We start from the raw sequence: 20,563 nt of genomic DNA on the forward strand, positions 1-20,563 counted from the left end.
CCACAAGTAACGCTGGAACACATTCACCACGGGACTGTACATTTAAGGGAAAGTGTTTTGCTGTGAGGTTTTAACGTGCGTGTCCGCGGTTGTTCTCACGTGTTGATATGTTTTATTGAAGTGGAGAGTAAAGCTGACTCAACGCATCTCCGTCTCCTGTCTTGTCACTTTTCACCCTCCACAAAGGGTTATTTTGCTGTGAAGTACAACCATGCCATCTACTGTTAGTTGGGGGCAGTTGGACAGCATTGTCCAACAATAATATAATAAGAAAAATACCGAATAAAAATGCCATTCGCATCATCCATGTGTTTTAACACGTTTGATAGAAAATCATGTCATTCGAGGATTATAGTATTTACTTTTTCTAAAATATAAATCAGCAATAATTTATTTACATCCGTATATATTATATGCATTATTTATGATAGTATATTTCTAAAGATAGTAGACTCATAGGAATGATTGACGATCTTTTATTCTCCATAAATTACAAATTATATTTTCCCTTATACGGCAAATATTTATTTTATGTTTTAGTCTGGCTAAAACCAAAATAAATATTCTGCTGTGTTGCTCGTTCACTTAAAGACTACAACGACGTCAATGCGTCCATTGCACTTGAATTAAATACCTTACACGTGAGATCCATCAAGATTCTCAGCATACTTCGACGGGGAGCCCCAAATGCGTCATCTCGTTTACCGACCGACCATTTGTCCATACTGTCCCAACTCTGGTCCAATCACCGCACACAGGGTTAGTAGCACGCGCCCCACCTTGTTTCGATCACGTGACGCGAGTTTATGAAGATGGTGGAAGTTTATTCTTCCTTGAAGTGAAGCGCCGACTGGAGCTAAACATCCCGCAGACCGAAGGCTAGGAGTTCCCCGCGGCTTTCCCAGTTTGGTTTTATAACCTTCTTTCGGATTTGGGTAAGCGATTACATGGCTCTCCGCTGGTATTTATCCTTAGTTTCCATAGCCGTTAGACTTTGGGATTTGAAGCCAGCCATGATGATGACACCAGCTAGCAGGCTAGCAGCTAGCCCGGCTGGGATGGCAGTAGCCTGTCCAAACAGGTGACAGGCTGACATTCAACATGTAAAACTCCCGGGAACCCACCGCGGCCCTAAATATAACGTTACACACCGTTTGCCGTCCGCGGCGCTCGCTGACCTGGACACACCGCCCCTCGCTGTACGGCTAGCCGAATTAGCGTTAGCTCGCTATCCACTCCTAGTTGGATTATGTTCACGTTATGTCATTTGTACCAAATTTCTGGTAGTTTATCAAACCAGAAAGGGAAGTTTTGCGGCTCAACGTTGATGATTACGGAGGGTAAATGGGTAAATGGTGTCAATGACTAATGAACATCCCCGGCGACGACTAAGTTATTCCACTTGCATTGAGGTGTGTTGGAGTAGTTTCGGTTAATACGTGTTCCAGTATGGAGAGAAGAGCTCTGCCGTGTTTGTACTGGTGTCGCACTCGTTGAGGTTACACTCTACACTAAGCGCACACACACAAAACGTAATGGAAGGACATTACAGCAGCCACACCTCCGTTTAGTACATTCTAGACGAAAACACCTGCGAACAGAAGCAGGAACAGAAACCAGACGCGTCTTCGCTCGCGCCGAGTGAACCAGGTGAAAGCGACGCGCTGCTGATACGATCACGACAAGTCAACCAGGAAAGAAGTAGAACAGACGATTCTGTTGTCGCCGTTATTAGGCGTCAGAAACTCGTCTGCCGCTGCTCTTGTTGTTAACATGCTAAATGTTTAGTGATCTAGTTACTGCTGTTTTGCTGGTCCGCCCTGTTGTTTAAAATTATTTTATCGTTATTAATCCATGACAACATCTACAGCATCTCTTGCCCTGCTGCTGGATGAAAGGGGGGGCCCTTTCATCCAAAAGCTATTTTGTGATCAAATCAGGCTTAATTCATGACGTAATATGCTGTTGTTTTGGTGACCTTAATTGGAAAAGTGTTCTTGTACTTCTGTATGTGTGCAGAATATTAACTACCGTTTCCTTGTGGTATCATAAACATGGACCTGTTATTATCTTGTGTATAGCAGGTCATCGTCAAGGTCTGTTTGGGGTAATTTAGCCAAGACCAGTTTGAGATATTTCCAGGAAGTGATATTGCTCAAAGTGCACAGTTTACGTGCACAACATCCAATTAGCAACAATGCCCAGTGCCCTACATAAAAGGACATTTTGCAATTTCAACTCAAATTCAATTTTAAGATGACATCAATATCCTTACTATTATCCTTACTATTCAATGGTCTGTGGATGACATTATTCAGCTGGCTAAAAAAAATAAATCCAAGCCGGGCCATTGTACGGTTTAATATTCAACAAATACACATGTCTTCAAAATGCAGCCGGCCAGCTCGCGAGGCAGCCAAGTCCGCAGTTGCAATGAATTATTGACGGGGCCTGAAGCAGTAGCCCGAGTGAAAGTTTACCAAGGAGCTGCTCTCTTTCTGCTGCTCTGCCACATGCGTACTGGATTAACTGAGGAACATGCAATATTCAGTGACGCAGTGACCACATCCGGGGGAAAGATCACAGGACCTGATTCCCTTTTAGGGCTCAAGGCTTTTCTCTGCATTTTTAAAAGAATGTTTCTAAAACATTAATAGCACAGCATAACGCTATAACTAACCATGCATTCGCTTCACAATTGTATACTTTTTGTTTGCAGCCATGTGTGTTTTGGCTTTCCGGTTCATAGACACAAGATGCATGTTGGAGTCCTTCTGAAAGTCTAAATTTCCCTGCTGGGTGGTTTATACAGGCAGTATTTCACAGGTTGCTTCCTTGACCTTTGTCTCCTTTTATTACCTTCTGCAATGATGCAGCGGCTCGTGTGTTTCAATGGCTTTTCATCTGAAAGGAAACTCTAATAGTGTGGCCGGCTTGTTCCACTTCTTATTTTGAGTGCTGCCTGTTCTTATCTTGTCGTACTCATTGCAAATGTAAACAGTTGATGTGAAAACTGTTATAGTGTTGGGAATGGATTCCAGGAGGGGAATTTGCAAATGTAGCCTCCACATATATTACGTTAGCTGCTCCAGGTGAAGACATCACTTGGAGGGAACTCTTGTGCGCCGTACAGCATTTGTCCTCCAAAGGAATACAACTCATTTCCTGTAGCTGAGGGCTCCATGCGATGTCATTGCGGTCCTGTGAGCTTTGTTTGCAATATACTTGCACGTATATGTGGTCATTCATATGCAACAAAAAACGGAAGAGGGCTTTTTGTTGGCTGGTTCCTCTGTGTGGAATTTAGGTAAAACGTGCAGTTGAGCTATTTCATGGTACTGTTAGACCACTGTGTTAGTACAGATATCTGCTCCCTTTGTGTGTGAAGGATAAATACATATTTTTGACTTCCTTTTAAGGGCTTAAGTAGACTATTTGTTTGGATCAAAACATGTTTGGATTTTTGTAAATGATGTCGTCCAACTTCAAAAGTCAAGATACATTTTGACTCTTGTACCGTGTAATGCTACGGATAAGTGGTATAGAGGACTGACAGAGTTTCCAATGCTATGAACTCTGCTATACTGTATTTATATGAAAAAATAGCATTTGAATGCTGATTTAAAATGCAAATGTCAGCATTAGGAAAGAAGCTTCAAAATATTTGGTGCAGCTGTTTCAGTCTTTGCAAGTCCTTTACAATGCAGGGTAACAGTACAGATCTCATCTGCGTGCCCCATTCTAATGATGTGTTGTCTGTGCTGCAGCCCCCCCCCCCCCCTCCCACTAGCCCTATGTCATGGCAAGTGGAGTCACCAAGACGAGCACTCCCAACGGTTACCCCATGAAGGCTCAGCTACAAATCGTCGGTAAGTGTTCAAAGCTCTTCCCCTTTTCTCACTTTACCGTTGTTACCAACGCTATTTTAGTTGAAAGATAGCAATCAGAGGTATTTCTTTTAACAGAAAACTTGGAAAAGCACATGTGCAAATCATGTAATTAATGATGGCCAAAATTCTATTTACCCAGTTCAGTTTCAGTGTCCTGCGATTGTGTACTTGTGTACTCACACTGCCATGAATGAGTAGGACGGAGATATTATGTTATGTTATGTCACCTGGCCCTATTCTACTCGGCCGCGATAAAGGCAGTGTGGTTCCATGAAGTACCACCACCTACTAAGGAACCATTTCATCTATTTGATGGTTGTACATGTTTGTCGTCAGGTTCTTGGGTTCTGGGATATTAAAGGGTCCTTAATCCATGTTTGAGGTATTGGACACGGTGGCATGGTATAAATTAGAAGAAAAAAAAACACCTGCCATGCTCTGGGTGTGAGCTATTGGCTAATATATTATACATATTAAACGTTAAAAACATCCGTAAATTCAAGTTCATTAGAGATAAAGAATGTTTTTTCTTTAGATTCCTCAAAGAAGCAGAAATTGTGCCTACAGGAACCATTTTTTGAAGGTTATTTGAGGCACCTTTGTGGGTTATTTAAAGAACCACTTATGGAAAGTTGCCGAGTTATTGTTTTTCCATTTGTCCCCTTCTTCCTCCACCAACATGCCGTCACTGACCGCTTGCCCTGTTCCAGTGCTCTCAGCAAAACTCAAAGAGAACAGGAAGAACTGGTTCGGTCCCAGTCCCTACGTTGAAGTGACCGTCGACGGCCAGTCCAAGAAGACAGAGAAGTGCAACAACACCCACAGCCCCAAATGGAAGCAGCCGCTCACTGTGTAAGTCAAACTCTTGCTTGGATTTCCAGCCGCAACTTTCACGTGATCGTGTTCATGATGTTTGCAATTTTGTTTTTTCTGTCGCAACTCATCAAAAGAGTTTTTTACGGCCAGCCAGACTCGTGTAGAAAATGAGACTGTTGTGCTGTCTGCATGCTGGGATGTGCCAAATAGGACACCCGGAGGGAATGGCAATATTTGATGGTTTACAGTCAACATCTCAGCGGCCATTTAGTCAGCTTGGATAGACATCTTACTCTACTTATTGTTTTAGCCTATTGTGTTAAATGGTGTTCCAAACAACTGTTCAAACAAAATCGTCATTTGTTTTGTTTGGTTCCTGACATTTCACTTGTTGAGTTATATAACCACTGTCCTTTCGTTGAGCCGTCGTTGACTCCTCACAAGCAGCACATCGGGTTCCGATGGAAAATCTATTTTATTAGTTGTAAGAACTTTCACTTGCTCATCAGCAGGAATTTGCTTAGAATCTCGTAAAGGAAACATAAAGGCCAACAGGGCATCTCCAACACTTACTGGGAAAATGTCCCACAGTGGTGAGAGCGCGTGCCCTGACTCCTTTCTAAACGTGTGCTGCACATTTAGCACCCCGTGTGACTCCCTGCAGTCCAGCATATTCTCCTGCACACACACACACACACACACACACACACACACCATATATACTCTTGCTTTGAGCCTGTCTTGGATCTTCCGCTGAGCGCAGTGACCTTCTTGATATTGAGCTCTGTCTCTTGCACCAACAGGAGGGGGTTATTATGTAACAGGTGATTACTATGGGATTTCATCGGACTTGTGGCCGCAGGTGTGTGTGTGTGTGTGTGTGTGTGTGTGTGTGTGTGTGTGTGTTATTTTTCCTGCTGTTGCGAGCTGACCTGTCACAGTGATGGTTATGGACACTCGTTGTCCCTGAATAGCCTGTGGACGTCATTGTCTGTGGGCTGCTTTCACAACGCTGCTCACACAGCCACGGTGGCTCACGGCTGGTCGACTCCTCGCCACTTTCACTTCTTTTTTTTCATCCGCTGAAGGACTGAGAAATCTGAAAGGGCCTTCTTTTTTTCTTCGTGTGGCTACGAATGTCAGTTTCAGTTTCGCGGGACATGTCATCTAAGTGAAACGCTTGTAAAACACACACACGTCAGGCGGCTGGAGCTGGGACACGAATTCTGCCGGGAACACTGAGGAAACGCCGGGGAAGCCGGGGGCCCGCGGACATCTGATCCTCAGTGGAATCCCGTCATCCGAGTGTATCAATGCTTCCTTTGTTTCGACAGGATTGTGACTCCGTTCAGCAAGCTGGTGTTTCGCGTGTGGAGCCACCAGACCCTGAAGTCCGACGTGCTGCTCGGCATGGCCACGCTGGACGTCAGTGACACGCTCAAGTCCAACGACATGAAAAGTGGGTGTATGATGTGTACACACACACACACACACACACACACACACAGCTGTTCTACTTGTTTTCCTTCCTGGCCTTTCATTGTTGTGTTTAAAGGTGAGTCATTCATTGGTCAGAGTTTCCGCAGACAACAATCATTCAGTTGAAAGCATTTCCAACGGCGTGTATTTTGTAATGTGCTTCTGCAGTATAATCCGGGTGTCATGTATCTAACAAATACATACCTTAGTTAAATGCTTAGTTATAAGGCTTTGGACTGTCTCAGAAGAGAGTGCGTTCGCAAGACTTGAGTATAATGAATATTTTGGGTGTGAAGAATTTTTTTTAAGATTCATTTGTATAAAATCAAGGTTAAAAAGTGTTCTACCATGCTAGCTGACTCCTGGGTGAGCTTGGCCCAGTGTCAAACCCACTCACAAGATCGATGTCACAGACCAAAGCTGGACTGCAGGCGAGCTCTGTTGGGGCGCAGAGGAAGGGACGTGGTCAAGACGTCACCATGAAATGGAGAATGTGGATCAGGATTCCAAACCATAGTCCCTAGTCAGGGTTTCCCCAAGGTTTACAACTGTGGGGGGACACTGACACAGACACATTTTTCACCACGCTCTCTCTCTGCAGGCGGAACTTAGTATAATAATATAAGGCTTTTTTTTATAGGATACGTCACCTTAATGACTTCGGTTGTGATTTGGTGCTGTATAGGAAATGAAACAACATTAACTTGACTTAAAGGGGGGTGGGGTGCCCCCTGATATAATGGTAGGGGAAACACTGCATGTGAAACATTTAGACTGTAATCCAAGCAATCTTCATTGGCTTGTGACGTAGCGTGTAGGGTCTTTTTTTAAGTTGAATGAAGCTGTTGGACTCCACTTAACATTCCTCAGAGGCCGCTACTATTAGTCGTCCCGTTTTGGCTCTGGTAGATTTGTAAATATTAAATGTTGTTACTTTGGTTTGACTGTAATGAATCCCAAATAACATGTTGAACATGTTTTATACTAACCCATAGCCTTAGCCTTATTCTACTAACCCATTGCATTAGCATTTCATTCCACTTTATTTTATTATTTTATTACTTGTGCACTGTTGTCTTGTCTGTCTACTGTCGTGCACTAACCGCCAAGACAAATTCCTTGTATGTTTGACATATTTTGGCTAATAAATGTTTCCTCATTCCAAATAAGCACTGATCACCATATCTGTAGTTTATGAACCACTTCTAGGTGTGAACGAGCATGAACGGGACCAGCTGATCTAACGCTGTTGTCTTGTTCCTCACATTTAATCACAGCATTGATCAGAATTCTAACAGATCTCTTTCCACACAAGCACGAGACCACTGGTATTATTACTGAAAATATACAATAATTATCTTTTCTCTGATTCTTAAGTGAGGAGCACAGAAGAAAGACAACTGATCCTTTGAAGATACTGTTTTATGAGAGTAAACACATTATTTTAGACGTGCCAGTTCGACAAGTTCAAACGCAGAGTTCCTCCTAACAGCGCTGGAACATTTCTGTTGTCAATGCAGTCGCTGAGGTGGTGCAGACCTTACAGCTGTGTGCGGACAGAGACCAGTCGGACGTGGTGGGAGACCTCTCCGTCTGCCTGGATGGCATGACCGTCGACTCTGAGGCGTTCGCCGCGGCCGCGGCCGACCATCACAGTGAGTCGCCGGAGGGCCACGAGGCGGGGGGGGGGGGTTAGTCGGTGGCCTGTTTGATGTGTCATTTCAATAGACGGCAAATACAGCGTTATTTTATTTCTGCGTGTTTTTTGTTTCAGGTACATCAAATGGGAATTCACAACCCAACGGGGATCCTGCTGTAAGGTACAGCGGCCATGCTCATCCTCAGTCCAGTTCATCTAGCTTTTCGTATTTCTGTTTTTTCCACTTGCCCGATCTTCTTTTCTTCTCCATCTTCTTGTTCACAGGCGGAGTCGAGACAGCTCCCCGGCGGTGGACGGCGTAGAGCAGAGGTCTTCTCCCAGCGGCCGGAGGTCGGTGAGCAGCTCGGGGTCGCCCTCGGTGTCATCGAGGCCTCTCCGGCCACCCAGGCCCTCCAGACCTCCACCTCCGACCCCACGCAGACCCGCCTCTTCGCCAGGTCAGACATTTGCTGAAGCCGTGATAAAGAGTAGCGTTTTGCCGTGTCTCCCCTTAGTCTGAGGATGTGCGGTTTAATTTTCAGCGATTCTTTCTTTAGCGTCTTCCAGCAACAGCTCCGCGCCGGCTGACGGCAGCGATGGCCAGTCGGGTTCTGACACACCGGTGCGAACGAGGGCCACGGCAGCCCCGGAATCGAGTCCATCGGCAGGCTCCGACAGGACCTCCACGCCGCCCTCCGGGGCCGCGGCAAACAGACCGCCAGCGAGCAGACCGCCGCCCAGCAGCGCCCCCACGGCCACTGCGGCTCCCGCCGCCCCAGCTGCCCCAGCCGCCCCCGCCGCCCCAGCAGCTCCAAGGGTTCCTGCCGTCAACGCAGGGCCGCTGCCCCCCGGGTTAGCTCTTTTTTTGCAACCCTTGCAGAAGAACGGAGGTTTTGTTTTACTTAGCGGTATTCTCTGATCTCCCAATGCCATAGTAATATTCTAGTACGCAATCCAAACAACATATGTTGTGCGATGTGTTATGAGTTCAGACAAAAAACAGAACATAGGTAGAAGAGCAAGTTACAAAAACAGAAAGAAATAAGCTCGATGAAACTCAGGATCAGCGTGTCAAGGTTGACACCACCATTTACACCACCCCAACAGTTCTACTGCAATGAGGCAAAGTTAGATCCTACAGCCCCGTTTGGCTGAATGGAGCTATGTGTACATTAAAGGTTGGCAGCTGGTGTTTGGCATCATCAGGCCAGTATTCCACAATAACCCCTTTTTCTAAATTCAAGTGCTGTGAGAGAGAACTAGACTTCTGCACCTCCTCTCGCCTCATATTTCAGCCTTCAGAAAACTAACCCACGACGTGAACCGGAGCGCACCTCCTGTCTGATGGTGGAATTCTGAGCCAACGGCAAAATATAGAGCAGGAAAGGTGGTTATTCCAGCATTGTTAACTACTGACAATACTGGAAAGCCACTTACAAACGTACAAAAGTGAAGACCGACTTTACAAAAGAAGAGATTCCAATATTATCGACAAAGCGTCTCGGATATGGAGGCAATGTGTTTTCCCAATGGTTAAGACCCCAGCGGGTTGTGTGCGGCTAGGTCAGCAGCTCAAGGTCAACCATCACGTTCTCTCTTTCTCTGAAGCGCTTCTTTTCTAAAGAAAACAGGAAGCTGCCAGAGAAGCGTTGCCAATTGTTCAGCCTTTCTCCAGGAATCTGCCAACCCACTTACACTCAAATATTCTGCTGGGATATTATAGAACTTTTGCGGCACCTAAAATAAAAGAGCCTCCCGGGGAAGTTCACTAGAAAGACATTAAAGTACGCTAGCTCAAGCAGGTTGTTGCACAGCCAGCAATGAAACAATCGGCACACAAGTTACGCTGCGGTTGGACGGTGAGGATTGTGGCGTTTCTGGTTGGTTTGGTTTTAGATGTTTAAGATCCATCTATCTTCACCGAAAAGAACAGATACCAAAAGAAAAAAACTGTATATGGGACCAAGCACAAGAGACAAATGTGAGGTGGAGAAATGTTTTGAAACATGTGACCTTGTTTTTCTGTAGAAAACCACACAGGTGAGTCAGAACTTGATGTGGTTTGAATGACTCACAGGGACGTCGTCGCGGTCCTTTTCTTTCTGTCTCTTTATTTCCATTCCGACTGTAATGCCTTGAATACTCCTTGAGCCTGACACCCTGACCCTCACCGGCTATTCTTCTGCCTTTTGTAGAAGGGTGACTCACGCTGTTTTGAATCCCCACATCCCCTAAATGGCCTAAATGGGGGAGGTGCACCATCACCCAACTTTCTCAATGTCATCGTCGTTGTTTCACCTAGATGGGAGCAGCGGGTGGATCCGAACGGAAGGTTGTATTTTGTCGATCACGTGGAAAAGAGAACATCGTGGGAGCGCCCTGAACCACTGCCCCCTGGGTAAAAAATCCCTCCCCCTTTAAATTATATATATATATATATATATATATATATATATATATATATATTACTTGTTTTCAGTTTATTGAAATTCCATTTCCAGTACAAGGTTATTTAAATGTACTGTTGCAGTAGCAGCTCTCCACTGCACCTGTATTCCACCAACTCAGACATTTTCCACGTAACTCGTCTAACGAGTAGATCGTGTTAGCCAAACATCAGCATCAGGATGATGATGATGGACCCAAGCTTGCTAGTTTATGAACAGGAGCAGTTTTTCCACATCACGCATCTTTCTACTTTGTACTTTGAGAATGTACTGCGGTTGCCCTTACAAAGTATGCAACTTACCACCTTCGCATAACGTGGCACTTTGAGCTTTGACCTCTTGCTGATGTGTCTGAATTGTGGGTCGTAATACTTGATGGGATTTGACATTCTGTGTGAGGAAGTACTAAATCTTTTTCTGTCATACTTAGAAGTACGGTAGTATGTGTATGAAACGCTGCCTTCAAATACCCAAACTTCCATAAAGAATACTAGGATGTTCTCTTCAATCTGGTCACATTTTGAGAATGAAAGCGAGCCGGTTTCTCTGACTATTCTGACCCACAGTACTTTGAGCAGCAGATGTATTATTAGCAAAGGGTCAAAGTTCAATACGGCACGTTATAAATAAGGAACTTCTCTTGGTTGAATGCAACAGTAGGCACCATGTAAAGACAGCTGCTGTAGGTACTTACCAGTAAAAAGAAAGTATGACACCTTTCAAATTCTGCACTTTTTCCAAGGACAACCTTTTTGTTTAAAAATGACATTGAAGGCCAACATAGTGGTTTACACGAGAATGACTATATCTGTTCTCTAGTGATATTTACTTGAGATTGAGGTACAAACCCTGCTGACTGTGTTGGTTTCAAAAGACCCATCACCACCGCCATTTCATTAGAAATATAAAATGACTCATTTACACAAACTTTATTTACGTAAATTTAACCAAACTATTTTGATTTGCCCCCTCCACTAGTACATTAATGTGGATCCATAGCGGCCAAATTCAACCCGTCCACAAAAACAAGCCCCTATTTAGTGTCCCTGAGATAGAATATATTGACCGTCTTCCCTCTCTTAATTTGCCCTTAGCTGGGAGCGCCGCGTCGACCAGGTGGGGCGGGTCTACTTTGTTGATCACATGACGCGAACCACCACGTGGCAGCGCCCCACAATGGAGACGGTGCGTAACTACGAGCAGTGGCAGCACCAGCGCAGCCAGCTACAGGGAGCCATGCAGCAGTTCAACCAGAGGTTCATATTTGGGGTGAGACTTCCTCTTTGTTTATTTTCTAAACATATATCAGAGCACAGTTTCATCCCCCCACTACACATTTGTATGAGACCTTCTGTCTTAGAAGTGTTCACTGGGAAACCTGATTAACTTGAACTTGGTAGCAGCCTGGAGACGGCAATGCGTCGCCTTCATGGGTGCACAGGATTTAGTGTTTGCAAGTTACAACTCTTTGCATAATGCTGATGTTTCTGTACTCTGGTACTGTTCTCAATGCACAAAACACGGTTAAGACGGAGTTAAAGTAGTGACATGTCTGTTTCAACTTGTTTGTGACATTACCGTCTTAAAGATTTAAAAAAAGTTGTATTGTTCAAGGCAATATTTGTCTTTAAATCTGATCCTTTGTTAAAAGTAACTCCACACTTCCCTCACATCACACAACACTGTCGATGTCCGTTTTGATCTGTTTTTGTGATCAATACTAATTTCTCTGATTCTCTGCTGTGTAGCAAGACCCGGTGTCTGCCACTCAGAATAAGGAGTTTGATCCTCTTGGGCCTCTGCCACATGGATGGGGTAAGATCTTCCACAAGGTTCTGAGACTGAATAGTGTAGATTTGGATTGTCAAAGTACTTTGACATCGTTCAATTATTTTAAGAACTTCAGATGCTTGTTTAAGCGAAGTATGTTTGAAATATGAACCCAAACGCTGGATTCCCTTTACACCGGTTGGCCCACTAATTATGAAAACATCGTACACAACTCCACGTAAACCAGAGTGTGATGTCATGTAAAAAGTTTTAATATAACACCTTTAATAATCTAATAAATTGGGAAATTGTTGTATATTGTTTAAGGCCACTGCAGGTGGTCTGTGGGAAACCCAGTATCCCTCCCACCCCTCAAATGAACACGTTAAATACATTTCAAAGGAAGTTCTTGTGTCAAAATGAGTGCAAGTTAAATATTCTCTCTTGTCTTTTCAGAGAAGAGAACGGACTCGACTGGAAGAGTTTATTTTGTACATCACCCAACGCGAGCAACACAGTGGGAGGACCCCCGAACGCAGGGGTCAGTTTGCCACATCGGCTCTTTCAGATAACCGCGGATGCAGCACCACGCGCTCGGCTGACGTGGCTTCGTTTGCCGTATCATTTGAGCTTCTCCTGACGCAATTTCATCACTAAGCGTTGATCCACTGTCTTCTCAGTTTGCTGAATGACAAGCCACTCCCAGAGGGCTGGGAGATGAGGTTCACCGTGGACGGTATTCCGTACTTTGTGGACCACAACAGGAGAGCGACCACCTACATCGACCCTCGCACTGGGAAGTCCTCACTGTACGTCCACCATTTAGTTTTCTACCTCCTCAAAGAGCTCAGCGCTTGAGAATCGCATAACGCTGTTGATGGATCTCTCGACCCAATTGGATCGATCACTGAAAGCACAACTCCTCTTAGTACCTTAATGTTTTTGCAACCGTAACTACGATGGATCTTAGATGGAATTTTCTCTTGGTGGTTAAAAAAAAACTAAAGTTTAATACTTGTAGTTTACCAGAAGCTTATTTCATTTTATCTTCACTACATTTTAACTGTCGGTAACTTTCCCGCTGCATGCCAGAAATACTTCACTGATGAGACAAGGGAGCCTGGTATGCAGCTGGTGTTAAGAAACAAGAAGGTTTTACGTTATGCTAATTGGGTGTCATTTCTTTCATATTTCCATCATGTATTTGACACTTGATAAATAGACATAAACGAGCTCGCTCTGTTTACCCAGATCCCTAAATGAGTCACTGAACACGTCCCGCCTCTGTTGAGTCATGATAATTGCTGTTGAGAATAATTTAACTCCCGAGTGAGGCCTTTGCTCAGGTGCAGGGAAAACCAGTTTGGCGAATGGGAATGATAATGTGACCATACAGACCGACAGGAGCTTAAAGGAGACGTCGGCTCATTTTCAAGTGCATACTTGTTTTACGTGTTTTTCTGGAAAGAAAAACGTTTACATGCTTCAATGTTTAAAAATCCCTTGAATATATGTTTTTTCACCCTCTGTCTGAAAAGCTTCATCATTTGTCCCCCTGTTTTTACTCTTAATTTTTCAAATATATTTTTGTCCATTTGAGTGGCATAAACAAAGTAAGATTACAGTAGATACTGCTTAAAGGTGTTGAAACACATTAAGAGTCTCTGCTTCTTTACCATTCCAGGGAAAACGGACCCCAGATCACCTACGTTCGAGACTTCAAAGCCAAAGTACAGTACTTCAGATTCTGGTGCCAGGTAAGAGAACGTAGCGACGGTCTCCTTGAGTGCATGCCTGTCTTCCAGCGTTATCAATCGGATCGAGTTCCACGAGCATAAGCAAAGTGCAGATTTAAGTTCAGTTCCTACTGGACGTAGTGAAGCGGCCACGCGGGTACTACAAAATGAGGTAATCTCAGCACCTCTGGGTTTGTGTAACTGTGCGCGACTGCGTAACTGTTCGCTGAGGAAAGCACCGTTTAAATATCTCGGGATTCTACAAAGAAGGCCAACATGTTTCAAAAATCTACACTTCCGTGAATATTTGGCAGCCATGTCGAATTGTTTCCAGGATGTTTAACCTCCCTCTCTTTAAAACTTATTGAACACCTGCCTTTTCTTTAACGGGGCTTGGGCTCTACTGCCGTACAGTAATCTTATCATGAATATGAGATGTGATGGTACAGATCGTTACAATCCCTTCTCTGCATGTGAAATAGTGTATTTTTACGGAGTATCTCTGGGAAACACCTTTTGATCCTTCACCGCTCATTTAGTTTGTGCTCCCGCTGGTGTTCCGTATAGTAAAAACTCCACCGTTCATACTCTGAGCTTCTTGCTGCGCAGGCTCACACGGCGGCACCGAGCTCGAGTACAAACAGCAGCTATTATTTGCCGTTATATGTTTCATTGAAGGTTGACGTTGTTTCATTCAATGCCTCGATGCAGTCACATCATGGTGCGTGTAAACTGTGCAGTAACATCGGTCGCATGTCATGTCACAGCTGAAAGCACACACAATGACTAAATGCCTCTGGCGCTTTCCCCTTATATTCAGCAACTGGCAATGCCTCAACACATCAAGATCACGGTAACCAGGAAAACCCTGTTTGAGGACTCCTTCCAGCAGGTACAGCCGCCCTCACACAACACCGATATTTACCTACCTTGTTCTTTCATTTTTTCTCGACCGTTCCACTTAAGCAATGATAAACCGATGTGATTCTAAAATTTGCTTCAGTGATGAAGCTTCGATGTATCTACCGACACAATGTTTCCAATTTAGATAATGAGCTTCAATGCTCAAGACCTGCGAAGGAGGCTATGGATCATCTTCCCAGGAGAAGAAGGTCTCGACTACGGAGGCGTTGCCAGGTAAGTTAAAAGAAATGTATAAAACCATTTTTCATACATTTTGTGTTTTATTTGCTTTGGTTCCTCGTCAATTATTATTTGGATCCTCCATAACTTTGTAAATCAACCGGCAATGTTTCTCTTACCAACAGCAAAAGTCTCCTTGGGCGGATTATTTGTTTCCTTTTTTTTAACAGGATGTCTCTGAAACGTGTCTCATTTCCTCATTTCTGTGGTGCGCTGTCTTGCAGGGAGTGGTTCTTCCTGTTGTCTCATGAAGTTTTGAACCCCATGTACTGCCTGTTTGAATACGCCGGGAAAGATAACTACTGTCTCCAGATCAACCCTGCATCCTACATCAACCCCGACCACCTCAAGTACTTCAAGTTCATAGGACGCTTCATTGCCATGGTTCGTCTTAAACTCTCTCTTTTTTATGTCCCGTGTTATTAGCTGGCATGCTTTGCGCTGTGCAACCAGTGAGCGGTCCTTGTGTGTGTTTCTGTCCCTTCAGGCTCTTTTCCACGGAAAGTTTATCGACACTGGCTTCTCACTCCCATTTTACAAGCGCATCCTGAACAAGCCGCTGGCCCTCAAAGACCTGGAGTCAATAGACCCTGAGTTCTACAACTCCCTCATGTGGATCAAGTGAGTCCAGAGAGCCACGCGGACAGCACGGTGTTGCTGTGTGTCTCGGGTTTCCAAATTGAGCAGATAATCCTTTATTAGTTCCATTGCAGTGGAAATTGCAATATTCTGTTAAAAATACTGACTTTCAGTAAGTGCTTAAAATAAATCTGATAACTTGGATGGGAGAAGGATGCATATTTTGTTTGGGCAAATTGTCCCCATTTTTTAGACATCTGCCTTTCATTGATGCTTGGCAGATTATTTTGCCACAGGGGTCACTTTGAGAATCACTGCATTAGAGAGAGGTTAAAAAAAACACACATTTTTAATTCAATCGGACTCACCAACAAAACTTGAGTTGCGAGTGTGGTGAAAGTATTCTTTAAGCCCCGAGTCTCTGACTGCTCGAGCAGATCTTCAAAGTCGGGCAGCTTGTTTAATTTTTTGGTGTCAAGCGGGCGCTGTCGTAGCGGTTGTGTCCTAATCCTCCGTGCCGCTCTTCAGGGACAACAACATCGAGGAGTGTGGGCTGGAGCTGTTCTTCTCCGTTGATAAAGAGATCCTGGGAGAAGTGTCCACCCATGAGCTGAAACCTGATGGAGGAGAGCTCCAGGTCACCGAGGAGAACAAGGAGGAGTACATCAGGTGCGTTGTTGATAGGGTTTTCATTCACTCTCCGGCCAGACTGCAGCACGTGGTGTTACTGTACTATTGCGCTGTGAGTTTGATGAGCTTTGCCTGCGTCTGCCCCTGCAGACTGGTAGCGGAGTGGAGGATGTCCAGAGGAGTGGAGGAGCAGACACAGGCTTTCTTTGAAGGCTTCAACGAGGTCCTCCCTCAGCAGTACCTGCAGTACTTTGATGCTAAAGAGCTTGAGGTACGGATGACGCGTTTTAGGACAGGGATCTGTCTGACATCTGCACATCTCATGCTGTTAAATGATCTCAATCTGATTGAGAGCTGGTGAAATATGTATATGTGTATATAATAAGCTGAATCCTTGGATATTAATATCTTTTTCCCTGTCGCAGGTGATGCTGTGTGGGATGCAGGAGATCGACCTTGTAGACTGGCAGAGAAGCACCATCTACAGACACTACGCTCGAAACAGCAAACAGATTGTCTGGTTCTGGCAGGTCTGTGTCCGTCTGAAGCCGTCACCTATTAAACCCTTTACTGTAACGGACAGAGACATTAAGGAAATGAGATTACTTAAAAGGTCCAACATAATTTACTATGTTGTGTGCCTAAATACATATAGATAAAGACTCATAACTATCACTATCGGCTTATGTATTTTTACGTTGACAGTGTAAAGCCGTTGTCGTGGTACTTGTTTGTGGATCTCGACCAAGCGAGAAGTAACCCAATGAACCTGTTGAATTCACATTTAGTTTTTTGCATGTAACTCCATAAAGAACTACCTGCCCCCACCTTTTGTCAATTTAATGACTATTTATTATTGATGTATAAAAAGGGAAAAAAACCTCCAAATCCTATTCATGATGCTCTTGAAAGAAATTAAAAAATGACAACCTTTGTTCTGCAGTTCATCAAGGAGATGGACAATGAGAAGAGGATGAGGCTGCTGCAGTTTGTCACTGGTACCTGTCGTCTGCCCGTCGGAGGCTTTGCCGACCTTATGGGTAATTTTTATCTATTTATAACCATAACCGGTTTAAGTCCACATTTAACTGAAATGTGCATCTAGACCAGAGTGTCAATAAAGCTTCAAGGAGACACACACACACACACACACACACGTGTCTTTCGTTGCTGTCTTCTGTTTTTAATTACTAGAAGAGAACATTTTTGACAGAAGTTTTTAACCGGGTTTAAGCTGTGTATTTGTGCGATCCGATGGATTTTCTTCCAGCCTCTTGTAACTGTTGAATCCCTCCGACTGACCCTGTGCTCCACTTTGCAGGAAGCAACGGCCCCCAGAAGTTCTGTATTGAGAAGGTGGGAAAAGAAAACTGGCTCCCCAGAAGTCACACGTGGTGAGTTCACGCAAGCTACACCTAAACATGAACATGAAACCGAGCTGCTAAAGTGTTCATTGCTACTCGGCTAAGCTTCGGTCTGACCAGCATGTTCCTACAGGCAGCAAGGGTTTATGGGTATTGGGAGAATGTAGTTCTTTGTAGGACATACTGTATATAATGACACCCCCCCCCCCCCCCCCCCCCCCCCCCCCCCCCGCCTTAAAGACGTTGTGCTGTGATTGACCGGTTCTATTTCACAGCTTCAACAGACTGGACTTGCCGCCCTACAAGAGCTACGAGCAAATGAAGGAGAAGCTGATGTTTGCCATAGAGGAGACCGAGGGCTTCGGACAGGAGTGAGCGGAACCAGCAGAGTTTTGGAAAGCGGGTACAGGAGCGCGAAAGAAGAAAGGCCACCAGTGCTCAACGGGAAGGGTCACGTTAGTGTCTTTGACCTGATTTCCTTCTCATGGAGTTACTCTGCAGGGATTATGGGATTAAAAAAAAAAACATTTTCGACCATTCACCATTCTCGCTCTAAGATTTTAGATTCATCAGCTTTTTAGCATCATCCACATCACCCCCCCCCCCTCCTCCTCCCTCAAATCTCTTTCATCGGCTTCTCTACTCTTGGCTGAAGATGACTTTATTTTTATTCTTTGGTAAACGATTGCTGCGCAGTAGTAATTTACAGTGGGCCCCCCAAATAAATGCTTAAATAACAGACAATCTTGGATATATATAAGATATTTGGGCAACATGCCTGATGTATACATAGAGAGACAAGCCCTTCTTCTGTTTCTGGATCTGAAGTGTTTGAAATGTGCATCTCTCGTTGATTTTCAAAGTATATTGTCTCCATTATTTATAGTGGCGGGGACTTAAACAGACCCTAGTTTTATAGGGACAGAGTTCATAAACTGTGATGGAACCAGACTTCTTGAATTGGGGTATTCTGGGAGTAAAGTTATTCCTCTTTATATAAGCTTCAAATACTCTTTCATGGGTGGTCTTGTAAAAAAAAACAAGTATTTTTAAGATGTCTTCAGTGTATTGAGTAGTTAAAAAGAAAAAGGAAACACCAAAATGCAATTCAAACCAAAAAAACACTTTAAATACATACTTTGCAGAACTCTCAAAGAAATGGCAAGTAGCAAATGTAGCATTTAAAGGAAGGCGATAGTTTAACCTGATTTTTAACAACGAAACGAATGAAGAAAAATAACATTTTTAGAAAGCCCTTTTTTATACTTAAAGCAGCAGTGTTTAGGATTTAGCAGCATCTAGTGGTGAGGTTTGCAGACTCCCCTCTCGCCCCTTACTCCCCTGAAACGTGCATTGTCATATGTAGAGCCTGTGATTGGTGGTTCCCTCATGGGCCGCTGAGGATGTCCCTGAATCCTACACACTGGACATTTTTTAAAGGAACGGTTTTGGAGTATTTTCTCTCCATGACCGTTCTCAATCTCTTCTGATTCATTCATTTCCTTTTTACAAAGATTCTGCTTCAAAATAATGTCTGAAACGCAGTGAAAATATGCACATGGCTATCTTTTCAATTTTGAGCATGTGTTCATGATTCAAGATTCATCCTGATGGAAGCCAAAAACACCCGCTGGCGTGGTTGCTCACTTTGAAGAATCCTTTTAAGTTGGATAATTACACACCGAAGCGACCGGTGTGGTTACTGAGGAACATGCAGGAGTTGTTGACCTGACAAAGCACAGCACTTTAAAAACAACAACTATCCCTCCACTGTCTTTTCCTCAGCTTGTGGGGCAACTAGTCCTAGTTGTTGGTAACTCTCGGCTCTTTGTTTTCCACATGCGGGGTGACACTTTGGTCATTAGCCCTCAGGTTGCCTTATTTTCCTCCTCCTGACTAACCATGAGATTTTTGACCATGTGGGCTTCATGGTCAAATAGAATCCCGTGGACTCTGGTCCTGCTCAGTCCTTCTCGGCGCCGCTGTGGAGAAGTAAGACCAAGACGAGTTCGATAAGTTGTTTTTAAGAAACTGCACCGCTGTGTGAAAGCTGAAAGACTTTAGCCGATGACACGCGGCCTTTTTTGATGGTTAATTGTGACTTCAGCTTGGAAAGCAACTACTGAGACAACATTAGTGTAACATAATGAATGTATCTTGATTAAAAGTTCATAGGTAAAGTTGCCTATTTACCTTTTCCGAGGCGTATTGTTTTAATCTTTGTTCTGGGTCAATCACAAATTTAAACTCCCTGGAACATAGAAGAAATGTGTGAATGTCATAACTCACCGCTTGTTTCCCAGAATACAAATAAACCACTGTCACTCTCCTGTATATGAAAACAACTTGTAAATGGTGTCAATAACACATTTTCTTTTGTAAAAGAAAGTTTTAAGAGGTTTATGGTAACACTATATTTTCTTTTTCCTGTTTAATGACTGATGTACATGAAAGATATGTAATATAGAAATTGTCATCTTAATAAATTAAATCAAAACTGTTTGTCTTGAGTTAATACAATAGTCATTTATTTCTCATCCAGTATGTTTAAATTATTTAGGTGTTTCTTTAAGTTATTTCTTTTGAAAATGTAATTAAAAGGAATTTCTTTTTTTTTAATCTCTTATCAACAATCATAAGCCAGAAACTGGTTGAAAACCCAAAAGCAATTCCGTGAGCGCTAGAGAACACATAAGTATCCAGAAATTAGTATTCGCCTCCAATAACTAGAGATAATATTGGCTGAATAGGACAAATCCCAACGTGTATTGTGTTGATGTTGAGCTAAAGGCAGTTGTATACAACTTGGGTCAATCGACTGAATCAAGCCAATAGGCTGAGTGAGAGGGCTCATAGACGTCAGTTATGTGTGTTGGGTAAAATAAAAGTGTGATCCAACCCCACTATGTTATTTTTATCCAAAAGTAGGCTGGTGGTACGCCCCGTCGACATAAAGGACACGTGAAGTTAGACAATCGCAGTTAGTCTGATTAGTGGGTGCTGGAAGCTTATTATAACTAAAGTGGAAAAGAAGAATTCCCTCAGGCCTACGTAAAGACACGTGGAAAAC

At 43.7% G+C, this 20,563-nt stretch overlaps 1 protein-coding gene across 2 annotated transcripts; it reads left to right on the forward strand.

Annotated features, from left to right (window-relative positions):
- Positions 1 to 750: 750 nt before the first annotated feature.
- Positions 751 to 19,994, forward strand: itchb (itchy E3 ubiquitin protein ligase b). 2 transcript variants are annotated; one of them, XM_040192396.2, is made up of 24 exons: positions 751 to 935; positions 3,768 to 3,869; positions 4,601 to 4,742; positions 6,041 to 6,165; positions 7,706 to 7,840; positions 7,960 to 8,005; positions 8,110 to 8,282; positions 8,382 to 8,676; positions 10,127 to 10,222; positions 11,366 to 11,540; positions 12,020 to 12,086; positions 12,498 to 12,582; positions 12,722 to 12,850; positions 13,726 to 13,798; positions 14,598 to 14,669; positions 14,826 to 14,914; positions 15,145 to 15,304; positions 15,408 to 15,541; positions 16,028 to 16,168; positions 16,280 to 16,400; positions 16,555 to 16,659; positions 17,073 to 17,169; positions 17,451 to 17,523; positions 17,769 to 19,994. In XM_040192396.2, exons 2-24 carry the CDS (start codon positions 3,800 to 3,802, stop codon positions 17,866 to 17,868), a joined length of 2,703 nt encoding a protein of 900 aa, XP_040048330.2. In that variant the 5' UTR covers positions 751 to 935; positions 3,768 to 3,799; the 3' UTR covers positions 17,869 to 19,994. The 2 variants fall into 2 exon arrangements, with proteins under 2 accessions (XP_040048330.2, XP_077941695.1); XM_078085569.1 differs by having other exon boundaries at positions 781 to 935; positions 8,367 to 8,676.
- Positions 19,995 to 20,563: the final 569 nt, after the last annotated feature.

The sequence above is a fragment of the Gasterosteus aculeatus genome, chromosome 2 (assembly GCF_964276395.1).
Source record: "Gasterosteus aculeatus chromosome 2, fGasAcu3.hap1.1, whole genome shotgun sequence".
Classification (NCBI taxonomy): domain Eukaryota; kingdom Metazoa; phylum Chordata; class Actinopteri; order Perciformes; family Gasterosteidae; genus Gasterosteus; species Gasterosteus aculeatus.